Below are 13,929 nucleotides of genomic sequence, written 5' to 3'. Positions count from 1 at the left end.
TATAAATGTTTCTCAGTGATACATTAGTTTTCCATTTTTCATCTATCCCCAAAAACATTACACAGCTTTTTTTCCATTTGTATTCAAGACCCTTGAAGTTATTGTCAAGTTTGAATTAAACTAGTATGTTCTGAGGAGTGGTTTTTGATGCTAATCCAAGATTTGCTATTTGCATGTGGATATCAGTCCTGTCTTAACCTGTTCAGATTTTTGGTATAGGAAATTATTTCTGTACTGTCTCTACATGGAAGTAGTGTTGTCATTTTGTTACCTGGTTTTCTGAGCTGTGATGAAAAGCAAAAGTAGTTAAAAACTCCATTAATTTAGAAGCTGGCAGTGTCCTCCTATAATCCTTTTACTATTAAGAACACAATCCAATTCTAATTTTTCAAGAGTGAGCAAACTAAAAATCATTATAGTAAATTAAAATTTCTTAATTAAATTTGTTGGTTGCCATATCAGTAATCCAACATACACATTTGTTACTGTTTTTAGTTTGTAGTGTCACTTGTTGAAAATCTGTTGCTCCTCTTCCTGTCTAATCTGCTTTTCTCCCTTATGTAAGTATAGTAGTAACGTACAAACAAATTAAAAAAATTCAAGGAATACACTGCCTTGCTCACCTATATAAGTATTGAGCCCTTTTTAGCATTTGCATGTGAAATTCACATTCAACAAGCTTCAGTCTTTCTGTTTATCTGAGCTGTGTCCATTCTACAAAATTCAGCTGGTGAGTTTTTAAATAATCACTTTAGTTAAAGCCAACTTGCCCTTGTGTTTGTTCTGTTCTATATCATGGCAGTTCTATTCTGAGCCCGTTTAGTTCCGTTTTATGCTGTTTCACAGTTGCAATGCTTTCTTGGATTATCAGTTTCTAGCCTGGCTTTTGGAAAAAGCTGTTTCTAGGAAATTTCAAAAGGCCACAAGGATATGGCTGCAGCTGGAGGATTAGCTGAACTACTGTTGAACTATTAATGTAACACAAAAGCCATTCCATCTGTCCTGCTAAAAGCAAAGCTATAATATGAAAAGATTTTGATGTACGGTTGTCTGAGGAAGTTCTGCATGTAAGCATGTTAAAACTGTACCAGGAAAGCCCTGAATCTGAAGAGATGCCTGTACACAAAGTATTAAGGCAAAGCCAGAAACTGGAATTAATGATCAAAATATGACGACAACAACAAAACAGAAATTGAAATTTAAACTTTCTTTCTGTAAGAAGTAATTTATTAGCTGATAGAACTCTGAGTGGCCAGAAGTGATGTTTAGATTAGCACAATCTTGGTTTGCACTGTTGTACTTAGATGCTGCTGTAACTTCTATAGTAATTTCTTAATATTTACTTCTGTACAGTATTTCCTTCTGGAACTCTCCAACCAATTGCAAATTTTAGTTTAGCCCTGTACCCTTCTTGTGAGTGAAAGGGGAGATGTTATCCCTGTTTTTTCACATAAATATTTTAAAACAGGGAATGAATGACTTCTTACATTTTCAAGTGTCTTCCAATATTGAGTGCATCAATACAGAGCTATACTTACTAGGTTTGTGACCTGTGGAAGCTTTCAGAAAGTTTGGGCACCAGTGTTTTCTTCTGAGCTGTACAGAAAGTCAGTGGTAGAGCCAGAATCAAAGCTACTGCTTTTAACTGATAGAGTTAACGTGAGTCACCGTCCACGCTTCTTCTGCTGGCAGAGGCTGTAGATCATTCAAGCTTTTGCAGCTCATAATCAGAAATAGTTGTTAATCTGGAGATTTAACATCAACACTGAATTTTGTTGTTGTTGTTGTTGTTGGATATAATATATGTAAACATTTTGGATGAGATTCAGAAAGTTTTTAGGCTCCTAAGTCCTTTTTTAGTTCCTACCTCTCTACTGAACTTAATGAGAGGTAAAAGCCTAACACTTCTTGAATTCAAGCTTTAATAGTAAATTTTAATGATATCTTAGAGGACAGCAACATAATTAAGGCATATATTTTCTGTTTTTGAATTGCATTTGTATTATGTATTTTTCTTTAACATGGATTGAATAAATATAAACCTATTTGTTCTTTCAGGAGTGCATTAGAGCCTTAGGCCAAAATAAACCTCATACACCATTCAGAGCAAGTAAACTTACTCAGGTGCTAAGAGATTCATTCATAAGAGAAAACTCCCGTACCTGTATGGTAAGTTTGTTTAGTTAAATGTATGTTTTAACAATTACAAAAAGAAGCTGGAAATTTAGGATCTTATGTTTAGAACTGGTCACTTGCTACTGGCAATGTGTTAGACTTAAGTTTATACATTAACTGACGCTATATTTGGAGTGAGTCTTTCAGCAGAGACATTTCAGATAACTTGCTTCCTTCTCACTTTTTATTGGCCTTTCTTATTGCTTGTTCTAGTTTTCTATCTAGACACATAACTAGAAGCACTTCTAGCTTGAGGGTTTTTTTCTTTGACTGTTTTTAATAATGTCTTAACTATATGAGAGTATTTTTTATTGAATCAGAATTTTGGAAAAGGTGGTGTAGACTGGAAGTATAGTGGTGAGTTATGATCTTTAAATGACAAAGGCAAATTTAGAATTGATATCAAAGGCATCAGAATATGTTCTAGGCTGTTGAGGGGAAAAATAGTTGGGATAGATGGGATGAATAGTTATGTACTGTATAAATGTGCATTTGCATCAATCTGAAAAACAGAATTCTTCTGTCAGATGATGGAAAGGACAGATAAAAGCACAAATGTCCAGTTGTTTTATTTGTGCATCCTTAACATTTCTCCTTATGGAAATGCAAACTCTCTGCAGTGGACACCAACTGTTAGGCTTGTTTGCTGTAGTGGGTTGACCTTGGCTGGCCACCAGGTGCCCACCAAGCTGCTCTATCACGCCCCCTCCTCAGCAGGATGGGGGGGGAATAAGATGGGAAAGATTTCATGGGTCAAGATAAAGGCAGTTTAATAAAGCAAAAGCAAAGGTGTGCACGGAAGCAAAGGAAAAACAAGATTTATTCTCTACTTCCCATCAGCAGGCAACGTCCAGCCACTTCCTGGGAAGTAGGGCTTCAGTACACATAGCGGTTGCTCCGGAAGACAAATGTCATAATAACAAATGCCCCCCCCCTTTCTCTCAAGCTTTTATTGCTGAGCAGACATCATATGGTATGGAATATCCCTTTGGTGAGTTTGGGTCAGCTGTCCTGGCTATGTCCCCTTCCAAGATCTTGCCCACCCCCAGCCTAATGGCCTTTGGGGGTGAGGGGGGGAAATGGAGAGACAGCCCTGATGCTGTGCCAGCACTGCTCAGCAGTAGCCAAAACACTGGTGTGTTATCAACATCTTTCTAGCTACCAATACAGAGCACAGCACTATGAGGGCTGCTATGGGGAAAATAAACTCTGTCCCAGCCAGTGCCAATACATTTGCATTGGTTACGTTTCACAGGCTCCTTGGAATTAGTATAGAGGCCACAGAAGTCTGCAGACCACAACATGAAAACCATGGTGTTAGGGCAGCCTAGTCTTCTCTTCAGATGTTAGGTATGGTTCTAATTTGAAAATGGTGGTGTATTGGGTTTGCATGGCAAGGTTTTGGTGCTGGGGCGGCTACAGGGGTGGCTTCTGTGAGAAGCTGCTGGAAGCTTCCCCTATGTCTGACAGAGCCAATGCTAGCCAGCTCCAAGATGGACCTGCTGCTGGCCAAGGCTGAGCCAATCAGCGATAGTGGTAGCGCCTCTGTGATAACATTTTTAAGAAGGAAAAAAAGTTGGGACGGAGAGAAACAGCCGCTGGAGAGAGGAGTGAGAACATGCAAGAGAAACAACTCTGCAGACACCAAGGTCAGTGAAGAAGGAGGGGGAGGAGATGCTCCAGGCGCCGGAGCAGAGATTCCCCTGCAGCCCGTGGTGAAGACCATGGTGAGGCAGGCTGTCCCCCTGCAGTCCAGGGAGGTCCGTGGTGGAGCAGATATCCACCTGCAGCCCGTGGAGGACCCCACACCAGAGCAGTTGGATGCCCGAAGGAGGCTGTGACCCCATGGGAAGCCTGCGCTGGAGCAGGCTTCTGGCAGGACCTGCGGATCTGTGGAGAGAGGAGCCCACGTTGGAGCAGGTTTTCTGGCAGGACTTGTGACCCCGTGGGGGACCCACGCTGGAGCAGTGTGCTCCTGAAGGACTGCACACCGTGGCAGGGGCCCATGCTGGAGCAGTTCGTGAAGAACTGCAGCCCGTGGGAAGGACCCACATTGGGGAAGTTCATGGAGGACTGTGTCCCATGGGAGGGACCCCACGCTGGAGCAGGGAAAGAGTGTGAGGAGTCCTGCCCCTGAGGAGGAAGGAGCGGCAGAAACAACATGTGATGAACTGACCGTAAACCCCATTCCCTGTCCCCCTGTGCTGCTGGGGGGGTAGGTAGAGAATTCGGGAATGAAGTTGTGCCCGGGAAGAAGGGAGGGGTGGAGGGAAGGTGTTTTGAGATTTGGCTTTTTCTCATTACCCTACTCTTATTGGATTGGTAATAAATTAAGTTAATTTTCCCCAAGTCGAGACTGTTTTGCCTATGATGGTAGTTGGTGAGTGATCTCTCCCTGTCCTTATCTCGACCCACGAGCATTTTGTTATATTTTTCTCTCCCCTGTCCAGCTGAGGGGGGGGTGATAGAGCAGCTTGGTGGGCACCTGGCATCCAGCCAGGGTCAACCCACCACAGGTTGTAAAATATATTTTTGATTAATCTTTTATTCTTCAGTTTTCTAATGAAAACACAGGATTATTTTCTTTCCACTGAGACATAACTTCATAAATTCTATTCAGGATCAGAAAGCTAAACTGTGCATCTAGCCAATGTATCCACACTGCTGAAGAAGGTTTAGAAAGTTAGCCTGTTGGGAATTGCTCTCTGCACATAGAAGGATTAACATTTGTGAATGTTTCATGAAGTTCTCACCATCACCCTTATCACTCCTTAAAGTGCTAACAAGCTGTCTTTGTTTTGGTGAAGTGTTTTTATTTAATTATTACTCATCATAGAGTTGTTGTAAGATTTTTTCCTTTTTATATGCATGAGAATGCCATTGAGAATAATCCATGATCTATAGGTGTTTAATTTCTGATAAAGATTGCATTCCTTCCTTTTATATTCAATATAGCTCTAAATTAAGGAAAAAATCCTCTCTGAAAGTGAGTGGAAATATGCTTGAATTATTTTTTATTTTCTCATTCACATAACTACAGTAACTTTATAATTAAGAATAAGAAAACTGTTTCATCATGAGATACTGCTTTCAAACTCATTCTTGCTGTTATTTTTTCATGTAGTTTCTCAGTACTAGGATGATTTGTGACATTCTGGTTTTAGTACTTGTTTACATGTAATTTTTATCAAGAATTTAATCAGCAATGTTTTTTATTAAAATACTGATGTGGGAAGAAGAGCGCTTGGGTGGTTATGACTTACTCTGAATTACAGTTGAAAGGAAGGAGGGAAAGAAAAGAAACCTACAGTGCATCTTTACAATTGTTTGAATTGAGCTCTCACATTTGCAGCGCTTGTTCCTGCAATAACTAGATGGATGCAGAAAAAAGCTGCCTGTCTAGAGAACTGACAGGTTTCTGAACAGCATATATTGAACTGAGGGAGGTGTAGGAGATACCTTAGCCTGGAATTACCTCCAGTCCTCCCCAGTTCCCTGGAAAGAGGAGAGGTGATTTGTACTCGCTCCAGTGGCCAAGTGGTGAGAAAAGTGGATAATGATCTGCAGCTTTACCCCTCTTCTGGGTCTTCCTTTGACTCTTATCAAGAAAATGTATTCAGCCTTCCACTGTGGTATTTACATTTGACTCTTTGGCAGGGTGTGCCTGGTTTGTAAGCATGTTCATGTTTAGGTTTTATATCATACAGTGGCAAAATTTTACTGATGAAATATACAGGGAAAGAAAAGGGCAAGTCATTATGGTTTATAATAGCTAAAGTTGAACACTATTTTATTAAGCTAAAAGAGTACTTATCCTGCATGTACACTGACTGCTTGTTTACAGCAGAGCCATATAATTAACTGTGGTGCTTCGAACTTCTAAAAATTAATGCTGTCATGGTTTAACCCCAGCCAGCAACTAAGCATCATGCAGCTGCTCACTCACTCCCCCCACCCAGTGGGATGGGGGAGAAAATTGGGAAAAGAAGTAAAACTCGTGGGTTGAGATAAGAACGGTTTAATAGGACAGAAAAGAAGAAACTAATAATGATAATGATAACACTAATAAAATGACAACAGCAGTAATAAAAGGATTGGAATATACAAATGATGCGCAGTGCAATTACTCACCACCTGCTGATCGACACCCAGTTAGTCCCTGAGCGGTGATAACCCCTGCCCCCACTCCTCCCAGTTTATATACTAGACGTGACATCACATGGTATGGAATACCCCGTTGGCTGCTTTGGGTCAGCTGCCCTGGCTGTGTCCTGTGCCAACTTCTTGTGCCCCTCCAGCTTTCTCGCTGGCTGGGCATGAGAAGCTGAAAAGTCCTTGACTTTAGTCTAAACACTACTGAGCAACAACTGAAAACATCAGTGTTATCAACATTCTTCGCATACTGAACTCAAAACATAGAACTGTACCAGCTACTAGGAAGACAGTTAGCTCTATCCCAGCTGAAACCAGGACAAATGCAAAAATAGTTTAATAATGCATAGTTTCATTTCATGTTTCTGCAGTTGACTGTAGAGATCACTGCTATGTTCTCTAGAAGAGTGTCTATGTGAAGTAAATTAAAGCACAGAAGATCTTTTTAGGTACAATACTGTTATATACTGTTGTGGTAGGTTGACCCTGGCTGGACGCCAGGTGCCCACCAAAAGCTGCTCTATCACTCCCCTCCTCAGCTGGACAAGGAAGAGAAAATATAATGAAAGGCTCATGGGTCAAGATAAGGACAGAGAGATCACTCAGCAATTACTGTCACGGGCAAAACAGACTCAACTTGGGGAAAATTAATTTAGTTTATTACCAATCAAATCAAAGTAGGGCAATGAGAAAATAAAACCAAATCTTAAAACACCTTCCCTCCACCCCTCCCTTCTTCCCGGGCTCAACTTCACTCCCGATTTTCTCTACCTCCTCCCCTCAAGTGGGGCAGGGGGATGGGGAATGGGGGTTGCGGTCGGTTCATCACAGGTCTCTGCCGCTTCTTCCTCCTCAGGGAGAGGACTCCTCACTCTTCCCCTGCTCCAGCGTGGAGCACAAATGAAAAAATTGGACTACTGAGAGAAGCTAGGACAAATAATGATGCCACTGTTGCCTGATCACAGTTATTATTTTTGCTGAGTGCTGAAAAGAAGGTGAGATCTTCAGGGTATTTTAGTTAACTGGAAAAGGAAAGACTTATAGATTCTAGATATTTTTGATAATAAGTTAGCTATCAAGTATTATTTACAGATAATGTCCCGTTCAGAAAAAAATATAAAACTTTACTTAGGAAAATAGTTAAGCACATGTTTATCTTTAATATTATTAAGTACAGTTTTGGACTGTGGCCAAAATAGGTCTCTCAAGTATACAGTCTGATTGAATGGAGAACAGCCTACAAAGATATAAAAATAATCTGGTAATTGTTTGTAGGATACATTAGACTTACTTTCTACTGAGTTGCATATTTCCCTTTTTGAGGAGTCGTATTTTTTCAATTAGAGTTTTGCATTTACATATTATGTTATGAAGACTGTGAGATGGGGGAGATTGACTGAAATGTCTATGAATTCTTAATGTTTCAGGTATGGTTGAAAAAATTACTTTGAAGCTTTAGCTTGACATCTCTTATTGAGATGTCATTGTATTAGGACAGCTGTACATAGTAGACAGTTTTTGTAGAACATCTCAAATGAAAGTGGAGATAAAAAAAAATAAAATTAATTTCAATTCATCTACCCTTTCATCTGTACAAAGCGATTTATTAATGCATGGCTTGTTTTCTCCAGATTGCTACAGTTTCTCCAGGGATGGCATCATGTGAAAACACTCTAAATACATTGAGATATGCAAATAGGTATGGAAAATGTTATTGCTTATAGCTATACTGGCTGTTGATCACTGATGTATGGAATACTGTTGTTCCATGATGTATAATTATTTTAACTACTTGAATAATTTTAGCGTACTTGCATTTCTTAATAAGATTAAAACCAAAATACTGATTACTGATTCAGGCTCACTTTTAATTTTAATTTGTCACTTTTTACAACCATTACAAGAGAATCAATAGAAACTGCATTTAAGCTATTATCCAGAGATGGATATGGTGAGGATTGCAAGGAATCTGGGAGATGCCCCTATTAGTTTTGCCCCTGCTCTGGAGGCATCACCTCTTGCATTAGGGGTAGTCAGTTTTCATTATAATTTCCTGGGGTGTTAGCTGAAATACCTTTCTGCAATGTGATTTTTCATCCCCTTGGTGGAATTGCATTCAGTTGCCAACCTGTTTCTTTTATATATATGATATATCATATTATATCATATATAGATCTATCTCTACTAGTTTATTCTTATGAAAATTCTGCAGTTGCTGTGGCCCAAATTTTATATTTCCCAACTTCAGGCAAATATCTGAGACCCCTAAGTAAAGAGTTAGTTAATCCAACAGTGACGTTATAATCAGTGTAGAGAAATTAGTGCCTCCAGAGGCTGATGCAGCACCTCTGAGACCTGTACTGCTCTCTGAAATTGTTCCTCTCTTCAGTGAGTGTAAAAGGAGCCTTCCCCAGATGCAGTTCTTAGTTTAATGTCTGTGGAGATGGGGTCCTGCATGTGCCTGCAGCCAGACCTGCGACCCAGAGACCCACCCCCCGCTTTGCTGCAAAGAACAAAGAAGGCAAACAAGCTTCTGGGCCATCGGAAAGCCTGGTTTTGCCTGCTTGGCTGGGCACCCCCTGGCCAGTTGCTAATTGGGCACAAAGGGCTGCTAGGGAAGCTTACCGCCCGCTCCTCTCGGTATCCAAATGTCTTTGTGTTTGGATCAAGGGAGTTAGTAGCAAATCTGCCTGGCTTGGACCAGTCTATGTGATTTTCTTCCTGGTGAGAAGGGGGCATCTACTCCCCTGCTTACAGTAACATAACTGTGCTGGTTTTGGCTGGAAGGATGTTGCACATTCATCAAGACTCGTTGGATCTTTCTATCCCTTATAGAATATGCATTGCTGAAGTAACTCCAGAAAAAGACACTGCAAAACAAATTAAATACCTATTTGTAGTATACTAAATCATTGTGCTGAAACCATTTCTTCCCCTTGGTGTTAAATTTGTGTGTTGTTATGGAGTAAAAGCCTATCACTGTAAAGTTGCTTCATGTGTCTTGTGTAGTATTTTACTTTTTTCTAGCAATATATCATTTTCATAGTACAATTAGTTTTTAGGTGCTGAACACCAGTTTCTGTGCAGTGTAAAACGGGGCAATATAGAATTTTAAGTATTGTAGTGGTTTGATATGTTAAAAGGAGCAGTTTAATGGAATATTGAATGTAGAGCAAATTTTATTAACTGCACGAACTGAAATCTGGAATTACTCTTCTGAAAACATTGCTATTATAGTCTCCTGCAAATTAGCAGCACTGGTTTTGTTCAGTTTTGTTAGTGATCTGTAACTCTATTTGCAGAAGGTTTAAATATGTCAACACTCTTACTTGTGTTTTAATATAAAAATAAATTTATTGTTAAACTATTAAAGAAGAATGCTAAACGAAGAGTTGTCATTTTAACTGTGTTTATGAGAACATTTTCTTTTAATTTGCTGCTGTATTTTGCTGCTGCAGAGTAAAGGAATTTGGAATTAGTCCTTCAGACATTCCCTTCTCACAGGGTAGCGGCAGTCGCTCTGATCTCTCTCCTTCCTATGAGTATGACGACTTTTCTCCTTCAATTACCAGGTCTACTTCATTCTATACATGGACTCTTTATTTTTAAGTTTTCTTTTTGGCAATGTAATTTTACAGACCAACCTTTTATTAATCCCCTTGCCTTGAGTCACACATACTTTGTTTTTATTTTGTTTGGCAGGTGATGGTTCTGCATGATCTGCAATCATCTTCCCACTATTTTGTTCACCCTCCTTAAACATCCACACTCTGTATCCAGGCTTGCTAGTTTCCTTCATACATTTAAAAAAAAAAGGTGATGTCACCTTTGCACATTTAGTGGACCAAATCTGGCAAGTCTGTGTTTAGGGTAATTTGAATATGTCTAATTAAAAAAGAAAACAATTTTAATATGTATATATTTTTGAAACTTTTCATCACTCCAAACATGAATGAAATACAGTTTCCATTGTAGTAAATATATGCTACTTGAAAAAAAATTTTCCCCCTAAAAAACTGAAGAATTTATTCTAAATCTTACTATACTTGCAGACTTTGATGTGTCTGTTTCATAAATGTTCTTATAAATGGTCTTTTTTTGGACAGAATCATTATTGATCTTTTAAACTATTTTCATGCTACTAGAGCCTAACATTTTAATAAGATATTTTTACCTTTGAAATTATTTTAATTAAAGAATCTATTCATTCTCTGGGGTACTTGGTTGCAAATTATTATTTTTTTCAGAATTCTTGGTGGATTTCCTTATAACAGCTAATGGGGTACTGATTGACTAATTTTTTTAAACCACAATTGTGTGCACAGAAAAAGAAAGATGGTCATGTTTAGGGTGCTGAATGAACTTTTCTTTCAAATATAATTCATTGTTAAGGAGTTAATATTGAGGGTTTGGAGATTTTTGCCCTCTTAACAGTTAATGAGAAGTAAGATTTCAATCAAAAAATGCCTCTTGCTAGAAGATGGACTGTAATCCACCTGCAATTAGTTGAAATTCAATGGTCCATGCTTTTTAGGAGTTGGACTAACATCTTTTTGTCACTGAAAGTACATTAAATTTGTGAAGTGGACATCATCATCCTTATTAAATGTATTAAATTGCGCATAAACCCATAGAGCTTTATTTTTGGTTGTGACTCTTTTGCACAGGAAGTTACTAATTTACAAATTCAATATTTTCTGATTGTAGGGTGAAGGGGCTGAAGATTGGTCGTAGTACTGCAGAAGATATCCATCCCACTGTACACCATGCTCCCAATCAGATCGATGACTTAGAGACACGGTGGGGTGTGGGGAGCTCTCCTCAGAGAGATGATCTCAAACTGCTTTGTGAACAAAACGTGAGTGGTTTACAGCATTACATGGTGTTGCGTTAAAGGGTAAAGAAGTTTGGCAGAAAATAAACCCCCTTGCATTCCAGCTTATCCTCAGATGTCAGAGGGGCTGGGGGCAACTAGCTTTAATTTCTGAGTGACATCCAATTCAACACTATAAGTCCAGTCGTGTTCAATATGTTGAACTATCACGATGATGGATAACCTAATAGCGTACTGCACTCTCAGCTTAGCTGCATTCAATGCACTAGAATTACCAGACTTAGGGAGTTTGGTTGCATTAACGAACTATCAGGACTAGATTAATCAGCAGCGCAGCTTATTAAAGCAATAGTACAGGCTCTTTTGGATTGCCGGTGATAAATACACTGTCTGCAAAGCACATGCAAATGATAATACAGTTGACTACAAGCACACTAAATTATGGAAAAACTCTATAGAGACTTCTAAGTTTCCCGGGGAAGCACTCGGTATGACCGAGGGTTTGAATCTTACCCAAGAGGCATCCCTATGGGGGGGAAGAGAGGTTCAGCCCATCAACTGATCCCAGAAGTCAGCAATGTCCTCCCGACTTGTCTGTGATGGTGTCTTCCCTAGCATTCCTCCTCTCTTAAGCCCTTTTATATTTTCTTATTTTTAGGTGGAGCTTGAGTGACTCTAGTCATACATACCTTTACTTTGATTGGTATAAAGTTCTCAATCTTTGCTTTTAAAGGTATATGCTAGAGAAAATTCAGAGCGCATGCTCAGTGAGGGGTGGTCACACCTTGGAGGCGGGTAGTTTTTTGGATGGAAGTGTGTTTTGGTATTGTAATGGGATTATAATGAGCAAAGTTCACCCAGAGAGCATGATTTAGCGTGTCAGTACTCCATCGCTGGGCACTTATGATATAAATCAGAAGGAAAAGACAATAGCATTGACAGAACCCCCATTATTTCACCTCCTTGCTTCAGTGGATTCAATGCAGGCACCTTCCATTCTTGTTCCAGTAGTTCCAGTTCCCTATCCCTGCGATGATATCACAGAGCCCGGCCGCGGTGTCTCCACTCCGCTCCACCCTCCGTGTTGCTTCTCTTAGAGTCAGCATACCAAGCTCCCCTGGTGTTGCTAACCTCTAAGGTTGCAGGTTATGTTGCTTAAGGAATTATTATGGAACAGATATTGCTTGCATATCCACTGCATTCCACCCTGGAGGTTTACCTTCCCTTAAGGGGGAGGTGGGGTGTCATATCGATAAGTCACCTCCAGCAATCATTCCACACTTGGAAAGAGATGATGATAAATACAGTGGCAGAACAAATCCAGAGTAATGTGTATTTATAGCAATATCATTAAGTAGATACAGCATGCCCCTTCACCTTTTCACTTTATGATATTATGTTCATTCCCATACACACAAAAAAAGGTTCCTTGAAGGGTGAGAGGAGGATGTTCTACTTTATCTTCCTTGCTGATTAGGGCTTTTAATGTCTAGGCAGGGTCTGCTCTAGGCTCTCACGTTTTTTAGTGTGCATTTTTTCCAGTATAGCTTCATCTCTGACTAGGTAGTTAAAGTAGCCTGGGAAATGTGTCCACTTTATTTAACACTCTTGTTTTTGACCATTACTTTCCCTGCATGCAATACCTGTTTCAAGCGAGTTTGCCTTTCTCTGCATTTAGAAATCTGGTTACCCATCATTCCTCTTCCCAACATCCTGATTTTCAGGGAGTGAAACCCCAGAGCAATGTTTGAGAGAGAGCCACATCATGTTCCCAGGATGTCTCCCTGGGCTGCATGGGTGGAGAGCTGGGACTGAGAGGCATCTTCTAAAGGGCATTTTTCCCTCACTGCTGATTAGCAGCTCTAGTCCTGGTTCCTTAAATGTTCAACAGGGATTAAAACTTGGTTTGTGAAAATGCTGATGAAAAATAGAAAAGAAAAATCCTTACTACCCTAACTGATTTTTCTCAAAACTCTGCCTTCTCAAATACCTCTTCATGGTGTTTGCTGTATTTCTCATTTTAGTAACTGGCTCTTCTTCCAGGTCTCTATTTTATAAGAACATGCTAGTGATTCCTAGAGCTTCCTACTGGACAGTCCTTCCAGCCAGATATCCTTTCATATCATACTTTTTCATTGTTCATGTGGAATTCAATTAAGCTTTACAATGTGTTTTTAAAAAGATTTTAAAGGCATGGTATAAGGAAGCATACTGTCTTGCTAAAACATTAATTGCAGCCTACCTAGCGCTTTCTCCTTTGATTGTTAACTATTTATGTCTAAAGAAGTCCTGTTTGTCCCAGTTTGTGAATCCATGTTGTGAATTCTTCTAATGTATTAATCACTACATACTTTTTAGTTTTTTCACTTTACATTTATTCCACTTTTTTTTTCCAAAGGATTAATTTAATTTTGATTTCCTGAAATGTATTGAATGTAATTGCTGTTCTCTGTTTTGAAAATTGTCGTCTGTCTATTGCAGTATGCACAACAAAAAGCCCCGATGGAAAACGAGTTTTCTGTAGGTGTTTGTGATGGGTTGACCCTGGCTGGACGCCAGGCGCCCACCAAAGCCGTTCTATCACTCCCCCATCCTCAGCTGGACAGGGGAGAGAAAAATATAACAAAAAGCTTGCGGGTCGAGATAAGGACAGGAGAGATCATTCACTAATTACCATCACGGGCAAAACAGACTCAGCTTAGGGAAAATTAGCTCACTTTTTATTACAAATCAGCCAGAGTAAGGTAAATGAGAAATAAAACGAAATC

At 39.5% G+C, this 13,929-nt stretch overlaps 1 protein-coding gene and 1 long non-coding RNA gene across 5 annotated transcripts in view; one reads left to right on the top strand and one right to left on the bottom strand.

The window, feature by feature from the left end:
- Positions 1 to 13,929, bottom strand: part of LOC138683551 (uncharacterized) — a 312,573-nt gene that overhangs the window by 222,793 nt on the left and 75,851 nt on the right. The gene's annotated exons all lie outside the window — the stretch shown is intronic.
- LOC138683280 (kinesin-like protein KIF2A) overlaps positions 1 to 13,929 on the top strand; it is an 87,513-nt gene that overhangs the window by 54,235 nt on the left and 19,349 nt on the right. For 2 of the 4 annotated variants that reach the window (XM_069774877.1, XM_069774878.1), the window contains 3 exons: positions 2,059 to 2,169; positions 7,959 to 8,026; positions 11,035 to 11,185. In XM_069774877.1, coding sequence (XP_069630978.1) covers positions 2,059 to 2,169; positions 7,959 to 8,026; positions 11,035 to 11,185 — 330 coding nt within the window. Of the gene's footprint in view, positions 1 to 2,058; positions 2,170 to 7,958; positions 8,027 to 9,785; positions 9,900 to 11,034; positions 11,186 to 13,929 lie in introns of all 4 variants that reach the window. The other 2 variants (XM_069774876.1, XM_069774875.1) reach the window with 2 other exon arrangements.

Source organism: Haliaeetus albicilla, chromosome W (assembly GCF_947461875.1).
Source record: "Haliaeetus albicilla chromosome W, bHalAlb1.1, whole genome shotgun sequence".
NCBI lineage: Eukaryota > Metazoa > Chordata > Aves > Accipitriformes > Accipitridae > Haliaeetus > Haliaeetus albicilla.
Note: the sequence above shows the minus strand (reverse complement) of the source record. Positions and strands in the feature narration are given on the sequence as shown.